The following is a 14,343-nucleotide window of genomic DNA, read 5'->3' as shown; positions in this document are numbered from 1 at the left end:
TGATTCGCTGTAGTGCCTTGTAAGCAGCTCTCCTGGACTGGCCGTCCACTGATTACAAACCATGTACTACTGTATTATATTGCCATGAATCATCATTGATGTTGTGTCACCCCTCACCCTGGACTGGCCATCCACTGATTGATACTATTAAATGGTTCTAAGCATGCAAACATTGTATATGCCTTTGTGCCTAAATAAAAGAAAGAAAATCATGGGTTGGAGAAAAAATAGCACTCTGCAAGAATATTCCCAAAAATAAATGTGAAAGATTTGTCTGATCTTTGTATTGAAATTTTCGCTGACCGTGATGAAAAGGGCATCCATTTCAAGTAGCGTGCGGTTTTTTCTGTTCATACCTGTCTGATGTAAGCCTTCTAGAGCACCTCTCCAAAAGCCAATGATGAGACAAAATGAGAGCTATGGAATCTTTGCCTCTCATTGCAGGAAGATACCTCAATCAGTTAGTTTAGTCCCAGTTACAGCTATATTTAAATTAGAACAAATGTCTTCTGTGCTTGATTTCTTCTGCCAAGTAACGTTTCCTAGTTTAACAGGTGTATTAGGTGGGATTCTATCTTATATTATCTTATTTGTTTCATTATGGGTATACAAACTATACTGCTGCAGTAGTACTAAAGACATCTTTTCGGAACTATTTCGGTCAATCAGATCAAGTGTTTCGTCAGGAGAGGCGAGGGTGAGTTAAGAAGGGGTTCATGGAGATGGAGGGCAGGGGTCTGTCTGAACTGTTCAGGAACACCAGCGAGGAGATCTTTCTGAAGGCAGTGATGGAGAACTCGATTGGAGTGGCAGCACCGCCAAGCATGGAGATGATGGGGTTCAGAAACATGTCACAAAGTTTCAGAGAAGACAGCGAGGAGTTGTTCAACAGCTGGCTTATGAATGGAGAGGCAAGCATTCTGAAAGTTTTTTCTGTCGATTTTTCTCTCTCAGTGCATGAAAAGTGAAATACATCAATATTCAGAAGAAATTTTCTTTCACTTAAACTGAGACCATTCATTGGGTCATCTTCTTGTTTCAGGTGTTACATAGTAATTGTTTTCCAGAATATCTTTTGGAGTTAGACTGATTAATTACTATCTCAGGTTGACCTTTTACTTGAAATCTATCACCTAAAATTCTGGTTTTTCGTTCACAGATTCCAGGCTTCGGTCACCTGAATAATCGGCCTCGACAGCCATCTAGGTAAGATGCTAGTGAAGTGTAGTGCAGAAGATAATATCAGTAAACGTGAATTGACAAAAAAAAACTGTGTTACACAAAGTGAAACCACTTGGCTAGTTTCAGCAGCTTAACTATGTAAAATTTACAAAAGTGACAGAAGAGTTGACAGTTCTACTGCAGTAGGCATGTCTACAAAATTTCTTTCGAATAGGATATTTCTTCTACATAACATGTAAATGATGCTGAACTTTCTGTTGTGCTATGAACATGACCCATGAGAACTCTGTAAAGTGCCACATGACACCATGTTTAATCTGTACAGGTTATCATCAGAAGCAGCTGCCCTTCCTACTCAACAACATGAGATTGGTCGACAAAATTTTCTCGGCGACAACTTGATTCCGGAGAATTCTGCAGTTCATCCTGAATACTCGATTAACCACAACCAGCAATCGCTCAAGTACTGTATCTTTCTTTCTTTTCTTAGTTACTCAAGTATTGCATCTTATGAACCATCGTCGTCATCATCATCTTATGGTCAGAGATGTATAAAATCTAAAGCAATACCAACTTGTTTGTTTATCATACACCAGGAATGCAGCAGAGAAAGGAATGCAAGCCAGTGATCTACTCTTGGCGAAGGTTTGCTATTGCATTACCCAGTTACTAGATAATTAGAGCTACATGGATAAAGTTCTAATCGGTATTTGGTGGTATTTGTTCATATACAGACCTGGTTTCACTGCACTCAACCAATGACCAGAAGCAGATCTTCAGAACTAAGGTATGAACTGAATTTCCAGTGACATGTGCATCATTACCTTCCTACCTGAGTTCTGTGATTCTTAGTTCAATTGTGTCTGAAATATGGCCATCTTTTGCAGAAGGCGGTATGCTGCAATGCAAACTAACGTGCCACCAATAACCGTGGGAACAACGAGAGCAGCTAACCAGTTGAGACTAGATTTTACAAACACAAATGCAACAAATGGTGCCCCAATGGGCAACACTCTCATTCAGACTTCAACATTTGTAAGTCCCTCGTGTTCATCGACGTCCCCTTTGGATAGTCCACATATGGTACCGCAGGATACTGTTACCTCAGTGGTGAGCATGCTCAAGGATACACTCGAGCGCAAGAAGCACGGTAGCCATACCAACAAGGACATCCCGCATGGCAATTCGTTTGGGTTTTACGACAATCAGCAGTTTCAACACAACACTCTTGGAGGAGCAGATATCTTCCCACTGGTGGCAACTTCCCATGTTCAGGACTCCCTGGTATTTCCTGAAGTTGAGGGACCCACAGAACTAAATGCCGGGAACTTTGTTACTCCAGCAAACCAAATTTGGATCAGTGCGGCGTCTAGAGAGCCTTCACAGAGTGGATCGTCTACAGCTATGACGGCTCAATCAGCCGGATTTGAGGTATGCGATGAACTACGACCCATGGGGCAAGCACTGTCTGCGTGCGAGAGCACTAGAAGAAATGCTGCAAATGGGACAGCTGACTGTAGATCAACAGGAAAAGGTAATTCTATCAACACACTTAGCCCTAAGCTACACCAAATCTCTACTTACATCACTTCCTGATATCTAGACTAAAATGTCATACCATCATGAAGGGTGAATAACACTGTATTTATTTATCAACGGTACACAGAATACATAGGGAAGGTACTACAAGATAATTTGAAGGATGATAAAAAGGTAATACCTAATTCAGCTTCCTGGAGAATTTGAAGTTCCATCTCTTAGCCAACGATGTTAATCTTTTCATTTTGATCATTGACAGAGAGTGACCCTGACTAGAATGGGATCCATCTCATCAGAACAAGCAGGTAAACCCGACAATCAACTTCCCTTTTGAGCACCAATTCTTCAGCGTAACTGCAAAGAGTTACTTACTAGATATGTGCTTTAGATTAGATGAAACATAAGAATTGAAAGATCATATTCTGCAGCTTACATAGTACTAAATCAATTATTAATCACTGAAAGCCCTAAATGGTTTCCTTCTGCAGTTGATAGAGGAGATCCTACAAAGAAGCGCAGGGTTGAGCGCACACGCAAGTATGTCAATGCAATCTGGATGAAATGTTTTTCTATATGTAATGTGTTTTTCTGCTATCTAGTAAGCACAATGGCAAGAACCAGTTTAAGGAATGTGCTCCAATCCAAATGATACTGTTAGGAGTTAGGACCCCTCTGGATAGAAGTTCTCTAGGCTTGATTAACCATTCTATTCCAGAACCTTTGAACAGCTCTAGGGCAAAATTAAAGTTGGAGGATGCTCTCGAGCAAATTGAGTCATCTTTCTCATAGAGGAAGCCTTGTTGGGTAATGTTATTAACTTGTTATCGTTCAGAATGGCAGAAGCGAAGGAAAGAAGTTCCACACCAGTAATACCATCTGACATGCAAGCAGTACTTAAGCGATGTGAAAATCTAGAGAAGGAAGTCAGATCGCTAAAGCTTAACTTGTCATTCATGAATCGGTGAGTAGAATGTCCGAGAACAATCCTAATCTTTTATCAAGATTTTACTAGCCTTATTTTTACTTCAGAATACGCAGTTATCCTTAATTCTCTATGTAATTGCAGGAAGGATTCTGAACAGACGAAGCAGATCGAGGACCTTCAGCAGCAAAATGAAGAAATGGCAGAAGAGAAGGAGCGGCTGCAAGAGGAGATTGAACGCATGGCCTCCAATTCCGCCTCATGAATCACCTATTCCTTGCGGCGCTTCATCATATACTAAATAGCAGCGGACATTTAAAGAGTCACTGCTTCCTAGATACAGATATACACCCAATTGTAGTTGATGGCCTTAATGTACCATTCTTTTCGTTCCATGTTCCTACTGTAAGCTTTAACATGTACTAGTACAAACAAGAACAGATTGGGAATTGCATCTGAATTAAATTTGCAATTCATGTTACCTTCAACTGATGACAGAAAATGTTAGAAGAATCAAACAAGATCAAGAAACTGAAGAATTCAGATATACAAGGGGAGGATTGTATTGTTTGAAAGTAGTGCTGCAAGAAAATATTATTCCAGAGTTGGATCAGAAATGTCCTAAGGGATTTGATTCACAGAAGCAACACTTAAAATTTCATTCAAAAAAATTAGATAATACTATGCACTTATAAACAAGAAACGCTGGATTTCAGAAACCAGGGCAGGACCAATATATTTTTCAGGGTTTAACTTCAACATTGATCAGATATATTTCAAAAGGATTTGATTCAGATATATAGAAGCACTGCATTACATTTCATTCCAACAATTCACCGAACATATAGCAACTAGCATCTCCAAGACCACTCCCCAATCGCTCGAGCTACCGATCAGAATTCAGACACATCAAGAAAATGAATTGCACATCTGAAGGCGCACCGGTTGGTCAGTGCTTGGACCTCGGCGAGGTCCTCCTTGCCGCCGGCGCCTCCGCAGCCTTCCTCTTCGGTGAGGTCTTAGCATCAGCCACCTTCTTCTTCAGTGACGCCTTCACGGGAGCTGCAGCAGCAGCCTTGGTCTTTGGGGAGGCCTTGGCAGGAGGAGTGACGGCCGCGACCTTCTGCTTCTTCTTCTGCGGCGCGATGCGGTCGAACTCGTCGACGAGCTTCCTGGCGCGCTTCCTCTTGGCGGCGGCGGCTATGGTGACGAGCGCCACCAACTCCTCGTCCTCCGACTCGCTGGAGCCGTCGTCCTCCTCGTCGTCGACGACCTCCCGCCGGAGGGCCCGCTCCTGGGCCTCGACCTCCTCCTTGTCCGACTCCTCGTCGTCGTCTGACCCGAGCGCGTCGAGGAGGCGTCGGGCTTCTCCCCGGCGGCGCGGGCCTTGGCGTCGCGGCGCGCGGTGCGGCGGAGCTTGACGAGGTTGCCCTCGATGCGGCCCTGCAGGCGGAGGCGCTTGGCGCCGAGGCCGCCCATGGACCAGTGCGCCTCGCGCGCCCAGCAGAGGAGCGCGTCGGTGACGGGCGCCGGCGGGTCGACGCGGTCACCGGGGAAGATGCGTGGACGAGGGAGGCCGCTGCCGTAGAACCGGCCGGGGCCGAGCGCGACCACCATGGTGAGATGGGTGGGATCCGGCCGAACTCTCTCGCTCGTGGATCCGGCGATCTGTCTGGGTCTGGATTGCGGCGGAGGGGGATGGGATGAGAGAGAGGAGTCATGGGGGAGGTTTATAAGTGAGAGAGACGCGCGTGGCGGGAAAACCGATAGGGAATTGGCGCCAACAAAATCTGTGTGTTTTTCTGCTATTTGATAAGCAAACTGGGCTCTCTCCCTCCACCTTGTCGTCTTGACAGTCGCCCGCCGTTGACCGGGCCGCCGACGGCCGCTCCGCTGCAATAGCTGGCTGAAGTGTGTCTTGGAAGGGTGTCGGAGTAGTTTAGAAGTAGTTTTAGGTGGTGTTGTCGGGTAGTATGTCGGAGGTGGTGTCATGGATCTTATCCGTGGTGTATGCCTCTGCTGCTGTGGCTCCTCCGGTCGAGGCGAGCGGGAGAAGAGGCGATACCATCTTCTTCAATAAAGTAGCAGCGGTGGATCTACGACGCACTGTGCGGAAGCCAAGATATCGAAGCTCTCCCGGCGGCGAGGGGAGAATGGCGACCTCCCGGTGATTCGCCTCTTTTTCTCCCGACCAGCATTGGTGGGGAGGGGGAGAATGGATGCGGTGCATCTCTCTACGCTCCAGTGACAAGATCCAAGTTAGTGGATGGTAGGCATCGATTCGGGATAAGCCTCTCCTTTGCTTCCCAACCTCACCACGGTGGTGAGAAGGAAGTGGATTTTGAAGCCGATGCCTTCTTGAGATGGTGTCGTCCTTTGCCTACGAGGTGCTATTCCTATGAGCTCAACCAAACAGCTGGCAATCACGCCGCTGCCACTAGTAGGAAAAGGCCCACCCATGGCGCACCAAACTGGCCTACACGTGGCGCAGGGGTCTGCGCCACGCATATCGGGCCAATAATGTTCCCTCACCCGTGGCGCAATGTGATGTGCGCCACGGCCGTGTGCGTAATCCAGTGGGGCAGCACAGATGTGCGCCATGGGCGGCAGCCCTATCGACGTGCGCGGGTGAAAGCTATTTTAAATATTAAAATGAATTTAGTGGGCATTTTAAATTTTTCCATTGCATAAAAAGATAATTAATTTACATAGTCAAATTCGAAGAAAAAAAGTACTACTACGACCGTCGGCAGGCTATTCGCCAGCAGCGATGTCTCCACCGCCCACTACTAGTCCTCGTCGTCGTCCTCGGTGAGGTCGACTATCGTTGGCAATGTCCACGGGCCCTGCTGCGGCCAAGCAGGGTACTCAGGGTAGGCCCGAGGCACCTCTCGCTGCGGTGGCAGCGGGACCATCTAGCCACCCCACTGAGCCAGCGGCGGCGCGTGAGGAGGTAGCGGTGGAGGCGGCAGCAGCTTCGCCTGGTGCTCCGCCACGAGCGCGCTAAGCCGGAGCACGTCGTCCATGCCAGGCTCCTAGCTCCAGAGCGCGTCCTCCTCCAGCTTTGACAAGCGGAGGGCCTCGGCGGTGGTCGCGTCCTCGTCGTACCCCTCGGGGACGATTTCCGACTTGCCGTAGTCCTCGTCGTGATGGAAATCCCGGACAAACGCTGTTGCGCGGTGAGCCTCGTGCTCCCATGCGAAGAACGTGCGCTAGAAATAGTGTCGGTGATAGCTGCGATCCTGGCGCGGCGCCGGCGGGAGAAACTGAAGCCATCGGCGCACCTTCGCCTTGAAAGTCGGTCCGTCGACGAGCGCTGGAGGCACCGGCACCCGGCTCGGCTCGGCCGCCACCCGCCGGCAACGAAACTTCGTTGTAGAGGATCGGGTCGGCCTCCCTGAAAGAACATATCTCCTTAAGTAAGTGATTTTGGTGTTGATGACAATGGTTATATTTAACTAATTATTTTGTATAAGAATTGAAGGTGTAGCAATGATCATTATGCCCAAAAGTTGAAGAGCTTGAAGTTATTATTTCCGGGAAATGAAATGATCTTCATATTCGAGCTTAGATGGAAGAAAGAAAAGAAGGAACAAAGGAAGAAAGAAAAGAAAAAGGAGAAGGAAATGGAGAGGATGGGCGAGCAGCGGAGGCGCCGGCGGTACCACCGGCTTGTCCACGGCCGGAGCCTCCGGGCGTGGTACCGCTCGCGGTACCGCTAAGCGGCTCTTGCTCACAGAGATGGTCCAGGGGGTTGGGGCGCCTCGGCGGTACCCGGAACGGTACCTTAGCCGGAGCCTCCGGTCTCCCTCCCCCCCCCTCCCCCGGCCCGCGGCTCCTCCCCTACGCGCCATGTCGCCTCCGTCTCTGCGCGCCGCATCGACCACGGCCGGTAGTACCGGCCCAACCTGGCCGGTACTACCGGTCACACCATCTCCAACGGCGAGGATCCCCTCCGGGGTATAAAAGACTCTTCTTCCCAAATGGTTTTGACCAACGAAAATACCAAATCTGAGACCACCATTGCTGAGCTCAAAACGCCTAGATCTCTCTACTCCTCCACTCAAACTCCACCATACTTGAGGATTTGGTAGAGATAACCTAGATCTATACTCGTCCACTAAAGGAATTTGTGTTTCATCAACATTCTTAGTGGATCTTTGTGAGGTGACCCCGAAGCTACTCTTCGTGTAAAGCTTTGTGGTTACATGTTGGGAGCCTCCAATTTGGTTGTGGATGTGTGCCCCAAGCTTTGTGTAAAGGTGCCGGTTGCGACCTCAAGGCAACCGCTTAGTGGAGCGTGGGCTAGGCCTTTGTGGTGTTGCTCACTGGAGAACCGGGCGAGCCTCCGTGTCGTTGGTTGGCCTTCGTGGAACCACACCCCTCCAAACGTAGACGTACTTCCCTTTACAAGGAAGGAACTACGGGAATCATATCATCGTCTCTCCGTGTGCTCCACCTCGGTTACCTCTATCCTCTCACCACCTTTACTACTTGTTGTTGCTTGTATCTTTTCATATAGGTGAATTCACTTAGTTGCATATGTAGAGAATTTACCTTCGTGTCAAGCCTAATTTGAAAAAGAATTAAAATTTGAGATTACACCTATTCACCCCCCCCTCTAGGTGTCATACGATCCTTTCAATTGGTAATTCTTATTCGGGCTTTACCGCCTAAAAGAGTATGGCCGAAGAGGGGTTGCTAGTTCGGAGCCCGCATCCATGGAGGACATTAAGGAGATGAAATCGTCAATCTCCTCGATGAATGACTCCATGAGTGAATTAAGGGAGATGATGATGAGCTTTATACAAGCCAATAAACCTCATATCCCTCCTACCACCACTACCGAGGTTGTCACTCCTATTGTGGATAAGACCTCCCTTGGTGCCCCTACGGAGGCCGAAACCAAGGATGGAGAGGGTAGTGGTGAGTCTCGATACGTCTCCAACGTACCTACAATTTCTGATGTTCCATGCTTGTTTTATGACAATACTTACATGTTTTGCTTGCACTTTATAATGTTTTTATGCGTTTTCCGGAACTAACCTATTAACAAGATACCGAAGTGCCAGTTCCTGTTTTCTGCTGTTTTTGGTTCCAGAAAGGCTGTTCGGGCAATATTCTCGGAATTGGACGAAATCAACGCCAAACATCTTATTTTTCCCGGAACCTTCCAGAAAGTCAGAGGGGACCAGAGGGGTGCCCTGGAGGCCCCACACGTGTGGCCGGCGCGGCCTAGGAGGGGGGCGCGCCGCCCTAGTGTGAGGAGGCCCCGTGGCCCCTCTGACTCCGACTCTTCGCCTATTTAAGCCGTCTCGACCTAAAACATCGATACCAATTGACGAAACTCCAGAAAGACTTCAGGGGCACCGCCACCATCGCGAAACTCCAATTCGGGGGACGAAGTCTCCGTTCCGGCACCCTGCAGGGACGGGGAAGTGCCTCCGAAGTCATCTCCATCAACGCCACCGCCTCCATCATGCTCCGTGAGTAGTTCCCCCATGGACTACGGGTTCTAGCTGTAGCTAGTTGGTATTCTCTCCCCCATGTACTTCAATACAATGATCTCATGAGCTGCCTTACATGATTGAGATTCATCCGATGTAATCGGTGTTGTGTTTGTCGGGATCCGATGGATTGTTACATTATGATTAGTCTATCTATAAAGTTTATGAAGTTATTGTTGCTGCAATCTTGTTGTGTTTAATGCTTGTCACTAGGGCCCGAGTGGCATGATCTTAGATTTAAGCTCTATACTTATTGCTTAGATTGTATGTACAAGTTGTATGCACATGTCTATGTCCGGAACCAAAGGCCCCAAAGTGACAGAATTGGGACAAGCTGGAGGGAAGGCTTAGATATGAGGATCACATGTTTTCACGGAGTGTTAATGCTTTGCTCCGGTGCTCTATTAAAAGGAGTACCTTAATTTCCAGTAGATTCCCTAGAGGCCCGGCTGCCACCGGCTGGTAGGACATAAGATGTTGTACAAGTTTCTCATTGCGAGCACGTATGACTATATATGGAAAACATGCCTACATGATTAATGATCTTGATGTTCTGTCTTAATGCTATTTCAATCCTATCAATTGCCCAAGCTGTAATTTGTTCACCCAACACTTGTTATTGGAGAGTTATCACTAGTGTAGATAGTTGGGAACCCCGGTCCATCTTTCATCATCATATACTCGTTCTACATGTCATTGGAAGTAGTATCAACTATTTTCTGGTGTCATTGCTCTCATATTATCTAGTATCTTGCTGATGTGTTACTATTATTACTTGCTCTCATATCATTGCTACTTTCACATCACCCCTGTTACTAGTGCTTTTCCGAGTGCAGCTGAATTGACGACTCGGTTGTTAAGGCTTATAAGTATTCTTTACCTCCCCTTGTGTCGAATCAATAAATTTGGGTTTTACTTCCCTCGAAGACTCGTTGCGATCCCCTATACTTGTGGGTTATCAAGACTATTTTTACGGCGCCGTTGCCGGGGAGGCATAGCTCTACTCATAAGTTCACCTAGGGAGTACACTCTACCTCTCTCTCTCGTTTTTGTTTTATTTTATTTTGTTTTGCTTAGTTTATTTCTGTCTAGTATTATTTTGCTTAGTTTACTTCTTCCTAATTTGTTTTTGTCTTGTTTTATTTTCTCCATATACCCAAAAATCCATAAAAAATTGAAAAACCTAAAAATTAAAAACTGTTGCTATGGGAGAACCTACAACCTATTTGGATCTTATTGAATTATATAATAATTATAGAGAATCAAGAACGGGTAAAGTTATGAGTCTTTGTGATAGAAAAACTGAATACAATTGCTAAGATCTTGCTTAAACGCCATGATATAAACTGTTGCTCTAAACAGGATACTAAACATCTTAAATTTCAATGTGGCTTTAGTGAGGAAGTGTTAATTAAGAACTATAATTGGAATAGCTATATTCATTTTGGGTTCGAAGAGGTAGAACAATTTGTTTTGTTTATGGGAGCTTACGAGATCGAATCCTTCATTGCTAAAAATTATGAAACTTGTGCTTGTTTGTAAGGACCTTAAAGATTATGTCTCTTCTATTCTTAATTTTTGCATAGAAAGCTACAGTGATAATCCTTATATCATTGATTATAAAGAGAGACTCATTAATGCACAAGAATGCACTCACAATTTGCGGGAACCGAGTGGAAGAAGAAATTGATGAACCCGAAAGCTCATTGGATGAAAAAGAGGAGGAAATTGATGAACCCGAAAGCTCATTGGATGAAAAAGAAGAGGAGAGTGATGAACAACGGGAGGAAGAATGGATTAGCTACCCATGCCAACCTTCTAATGAGAGTAACTCTTTATCTCTTACACTATTTGATTGTCCTCCATGCTTACCAAAGACGGATGAATGTTATGTTCCTGTGGATTCTCTTGAAATATTCCCTATGAGTAAAACTTGTGAGAATAATTATGCTATCGTTATTTATGATAATCCATGCTACTTTGATAAATTTTATGATAATGCTTTGTTTGTGCCTGATGTCGAAATGCATGGTACTAAAGAGTTTTGTTTGGTAAATGTTTATGATAAATCTCTAGATGATGGTCCTATGTTACTTGATAATATTAATTGTACTACTAATGAAAATGGGATTGGAGAGTTCTTGACTTTATCTATGAGTCCCATATCTTTTAAGATTGATCAATCATCTTGTTATATTATTGATAAAAGTGGGTTTGAAAGTTTTAATCCTATTATTTCCGAGCTTGATAAAAATTATGTGTTTGTGAATCATGAAAATCATGTCTGTATGTGATAGTTATGTTGTTGAGTTTGTTCATTAAGCTACTGAAAATTATTATGAGAGAGGAAAATATGGTTTTAGAAATTTTCATGGTACCAAAACACCTCTCTATATGCTTAAAATTTTGAAGTTACTCTTGTTTTATCTTCTTATGCTTGTCACTTTGTTCTTCATGAATTTATTTGTGTACAAGATTCCTATGCGCAGGAAGTGGGTTAGACTTAAATGTTTTTTGAATTTGCTTCTTGATGCTCTCTTTTGCTTCAACTCTTATTTCTTGCGAGTGCATCATTAAAACTCATTGAGCCCATCTTAATGGCTATAAAGAAAGCACTTCTTGGGAGATAACCCATGTCTTTATTTTGCTACTGTTTTGTTGTGTTTTGGAAGTTGCTACTACTGTAGCAACCTCTCCTTATCTTTATTTTATTGAAATGTTGTGCCAAGTGAAGTCTCTAATAGAAGGTTGATGCTAGATTTGGATTTCTGCGCAGAAATAGATTTCTTGCTGTCACGAATCTGGGTATGATTCTCTGTAGGTAACTCAGAAAAATCTGCCAATTTACGTGAGTGATCCTCGGATACGTACGCAACTTTCATTAGTTTTGAGTTTTCTCGATTTGAGCAACGGAAGTACCTCTTAAAAATTCGTGTTTATCGGTTGTTCTGTTTTGACAGATTCTGTCTCTGTTTTTTTGCATTGTCTCTTGTGGACTTTAAGTGAGGCTTTCTAGACGTGGAGAGCTATAGCTAATGTTTTATTGAGTTCTTGCAATGTGTCACTACAGGGCCAAGGTGGATTAAAGGCTTTTGAGTACTAACTCCTCTAATGAAGTTTATGAGAAGTTTGGTGTGAAGGAAGTTTTCAAGGGTCTAGACGAGGAGGATGATATATGATCAAGAAGAGTGAAAAGTCTAAGCTTGGGGATGCCCCCGTGGTTCATCCTCGCATATTTCAAGAAGACTCAAGCGTCTAAGCTTGGGGATGCCCAAGGCATCCCCTTCTTCATCAACTTATCAGGTTCTTCTATTGAAACTATATTTTTATTCGGTCACATCTTATGTGCTTTACTTGGAGCGTCTGTGTGCTTTTATTTTTGTTTTTGTTTGAATAAGATTGGATCCTAGCAATCCTTGTTTGGGAGAGATACACGCTCCGCTTTTTCATATGAACACTTGTGTTCTTCGTTTTACTTTTAATGTTCAATGACAAAAGTTGGAAGCTATTGCATTTATTGCTATTTGGTTGGAAACGAGAAAATGCTTCATATTGTCTTGGATAATTTGATACTTGGCAATTGTTTTGATCTCTCAAGTAGATCATGTTTCTCTTGCATCATGTAGTTTAAACCTATTAGTGGAGAAATACCGTAGAGCTTGTTTAAACTGGTTTGCATGATTGGTCTCTCTAAGGTCTAGATATTTTCTGGTAAAAGTGTTTGAGCAACAAGGAAGACGAGTGTAGAGTTTTATAATGCTTGCAATATGTTCTTATGTAAGTTTTGTTGTACCGGTTCATACTTGTGTTTGCTTCAAACAACCTTGCTAGCCAAAGCCTTGTATCGAGAGGAAATGCTTCTCGTGCATCCAAAACCTTGAGCCAAAACCTATGCCATTTGTGTCCACCATAACTACCTACTATGTGGTATTTTCTCGCCATTCCAAGTAAATACTTCATGTGCTACCTTTAAATCTTCAAAATGCTTCTCAATTTGTGTTGATGTTTTATAGCTCATGAGGAAGTATGTGGTGTTTATCTTTCAATCTTGTCATTTACTCTGACGGACTTTCATAATGGACTAGTGGCACATCCGCTTATCCAATAATTTTGCAAAAAGAGTCGGCAACGGGGTTCCCAGACCCCAATTAATTAACCTTCATTAATAATTCTCTTCACGTGTTTTGCCCTCGATCTATCGGTAAGCTAATCGAATTTTGCAAATAGACACTCCTTCATGGTATGTGAATGTTGGAAGGCACCCGAGGATTCGGTTAGCCATGGCTTGTGTAAGCAAAAGGTTGGGAGGAGTGTCAACCATAAAACTAAAACTAAAATACATGTGTAAACACTACAAGAAAAGTTGCCATGGCCGACGAAGTTGAAGTCGCGCCGTGGTTGCTCGGTGTACCATGGCCGACGATTTTGGTCCCTCCGTGGTGCATGTCAAAACTTTTTTTTTTCTCGTTTTTGAGGCCACCTAGCCCGACGAAAGCGGCCAAAACGTCGCGTATGGTGGCCCGGGACGTGGTGCATCGCGAATTCTCGGGTTCGCCGGCCGAGTCAACGCAAATCCGCACCGCCGAGGGATGTAGGGCCCGGATGGCAGCCTCTGCGGCATTGTTTTTTTCTCGATCGCGCCATCTCGTTCAACGTTCTCCGATCGAGCCGTTTACGATGCAGGATCATGGGTCCCGCATGTCATCCTCTATGAACCAAAATTCTTTCTATTCTTGGATTTTTTTTGACCCCCGATTTACGGCTACTTCCTTTTTCTTTTGATCCCTTGCCGCCTTGGAAACGTTGAGACCGCTGCTGCTAAATGGGACCCGCATGTCATCCTCTATGTGCAATCAACTTTCTTTTCTTGGAGTTTTTTTTGGCACCTCAAAATTGGTCACTTGCTTTTTTCTTTCGATCCCCTGCCGCCTCTCAAACGGTGATACCGCTGCTGCTAAATGGGACCCGCATGTCATCCTCTATGCACTATAAAACTTTCTTTTCTTGAATTATTTTTGGCACCTCATATTTGGTCACTTGCCTTTTTCTTTCGATCCCCTGCCGCCTCTCAAACGGTGATACCGCTGCTGCTAACAGGGACCCGCATGTCATCCTCTATGCACTATAAAACTTTCTTTTCTTGAATTATTTTTGGCACCTCATATTTGGTCACTTGCCTTTTTCTTTTGATCC

General features: G+C 44.8%; 1 protein-coding gene and 1 pseudogene across 1 annotated transcript; one reads left to right on the top strand and one right to left on the bottom strand.

The window, feature by feature from the left end:
• The first annotated feature begins 450 nt into the window (after positions 1-450).
• Positions 451-3,908, top strand: LOC124667232 (protein CYCLOPS-like). The gene is made up of 12 exons (XM_047204541.1): positions 451-563; positions 670-911; positions 1,160-1,206; positions 1,508-1,645; positions 1,779-1,827; positions 1,917-1,969; positions 2,070-2,716; positions 2,849-2,895; positions 2,981-3,026; positions 3,210-3,258; positions 3,554-3,682; positions 3,788-3,908. Exons 2-12 carry the CDS (start codon positions 717-719, stop codon positions 3,906-3,908), a joined length of 1,521 nt encoding a protein of 506 aa, XP_047060497.1. The 5' UTR covers positions 451-563; positions 670-716.
• A 491-nt stretch (positions 3,909-4,399) lies between these two features.
• Positions 4,400-5,260, bottom strand: LOC124667220 (annotated as a pseudogene).
• Positions 5,261-14,343: the final 9,083 nt, after the last annotated feature.

Source organism: Lolium rigidum, chromosome 1, assembly GCF_022539505.1.
Source record: "Lolium rigidum isolate FL_2022 chromosome 1, APGP_CSIRO_Lrig_0.1, whole genome shotgun sequence".
NCBI lineage: Eukaryota > Viridiplantae > Streptophyta > Magnoliopsida > Poales > Poaceae > Lolium > Lolium rigidum.
Note: the sequence above shows the minus strand (reverse complement) of the source record. Positions and strands in the feature narration are given on the sequence as shown.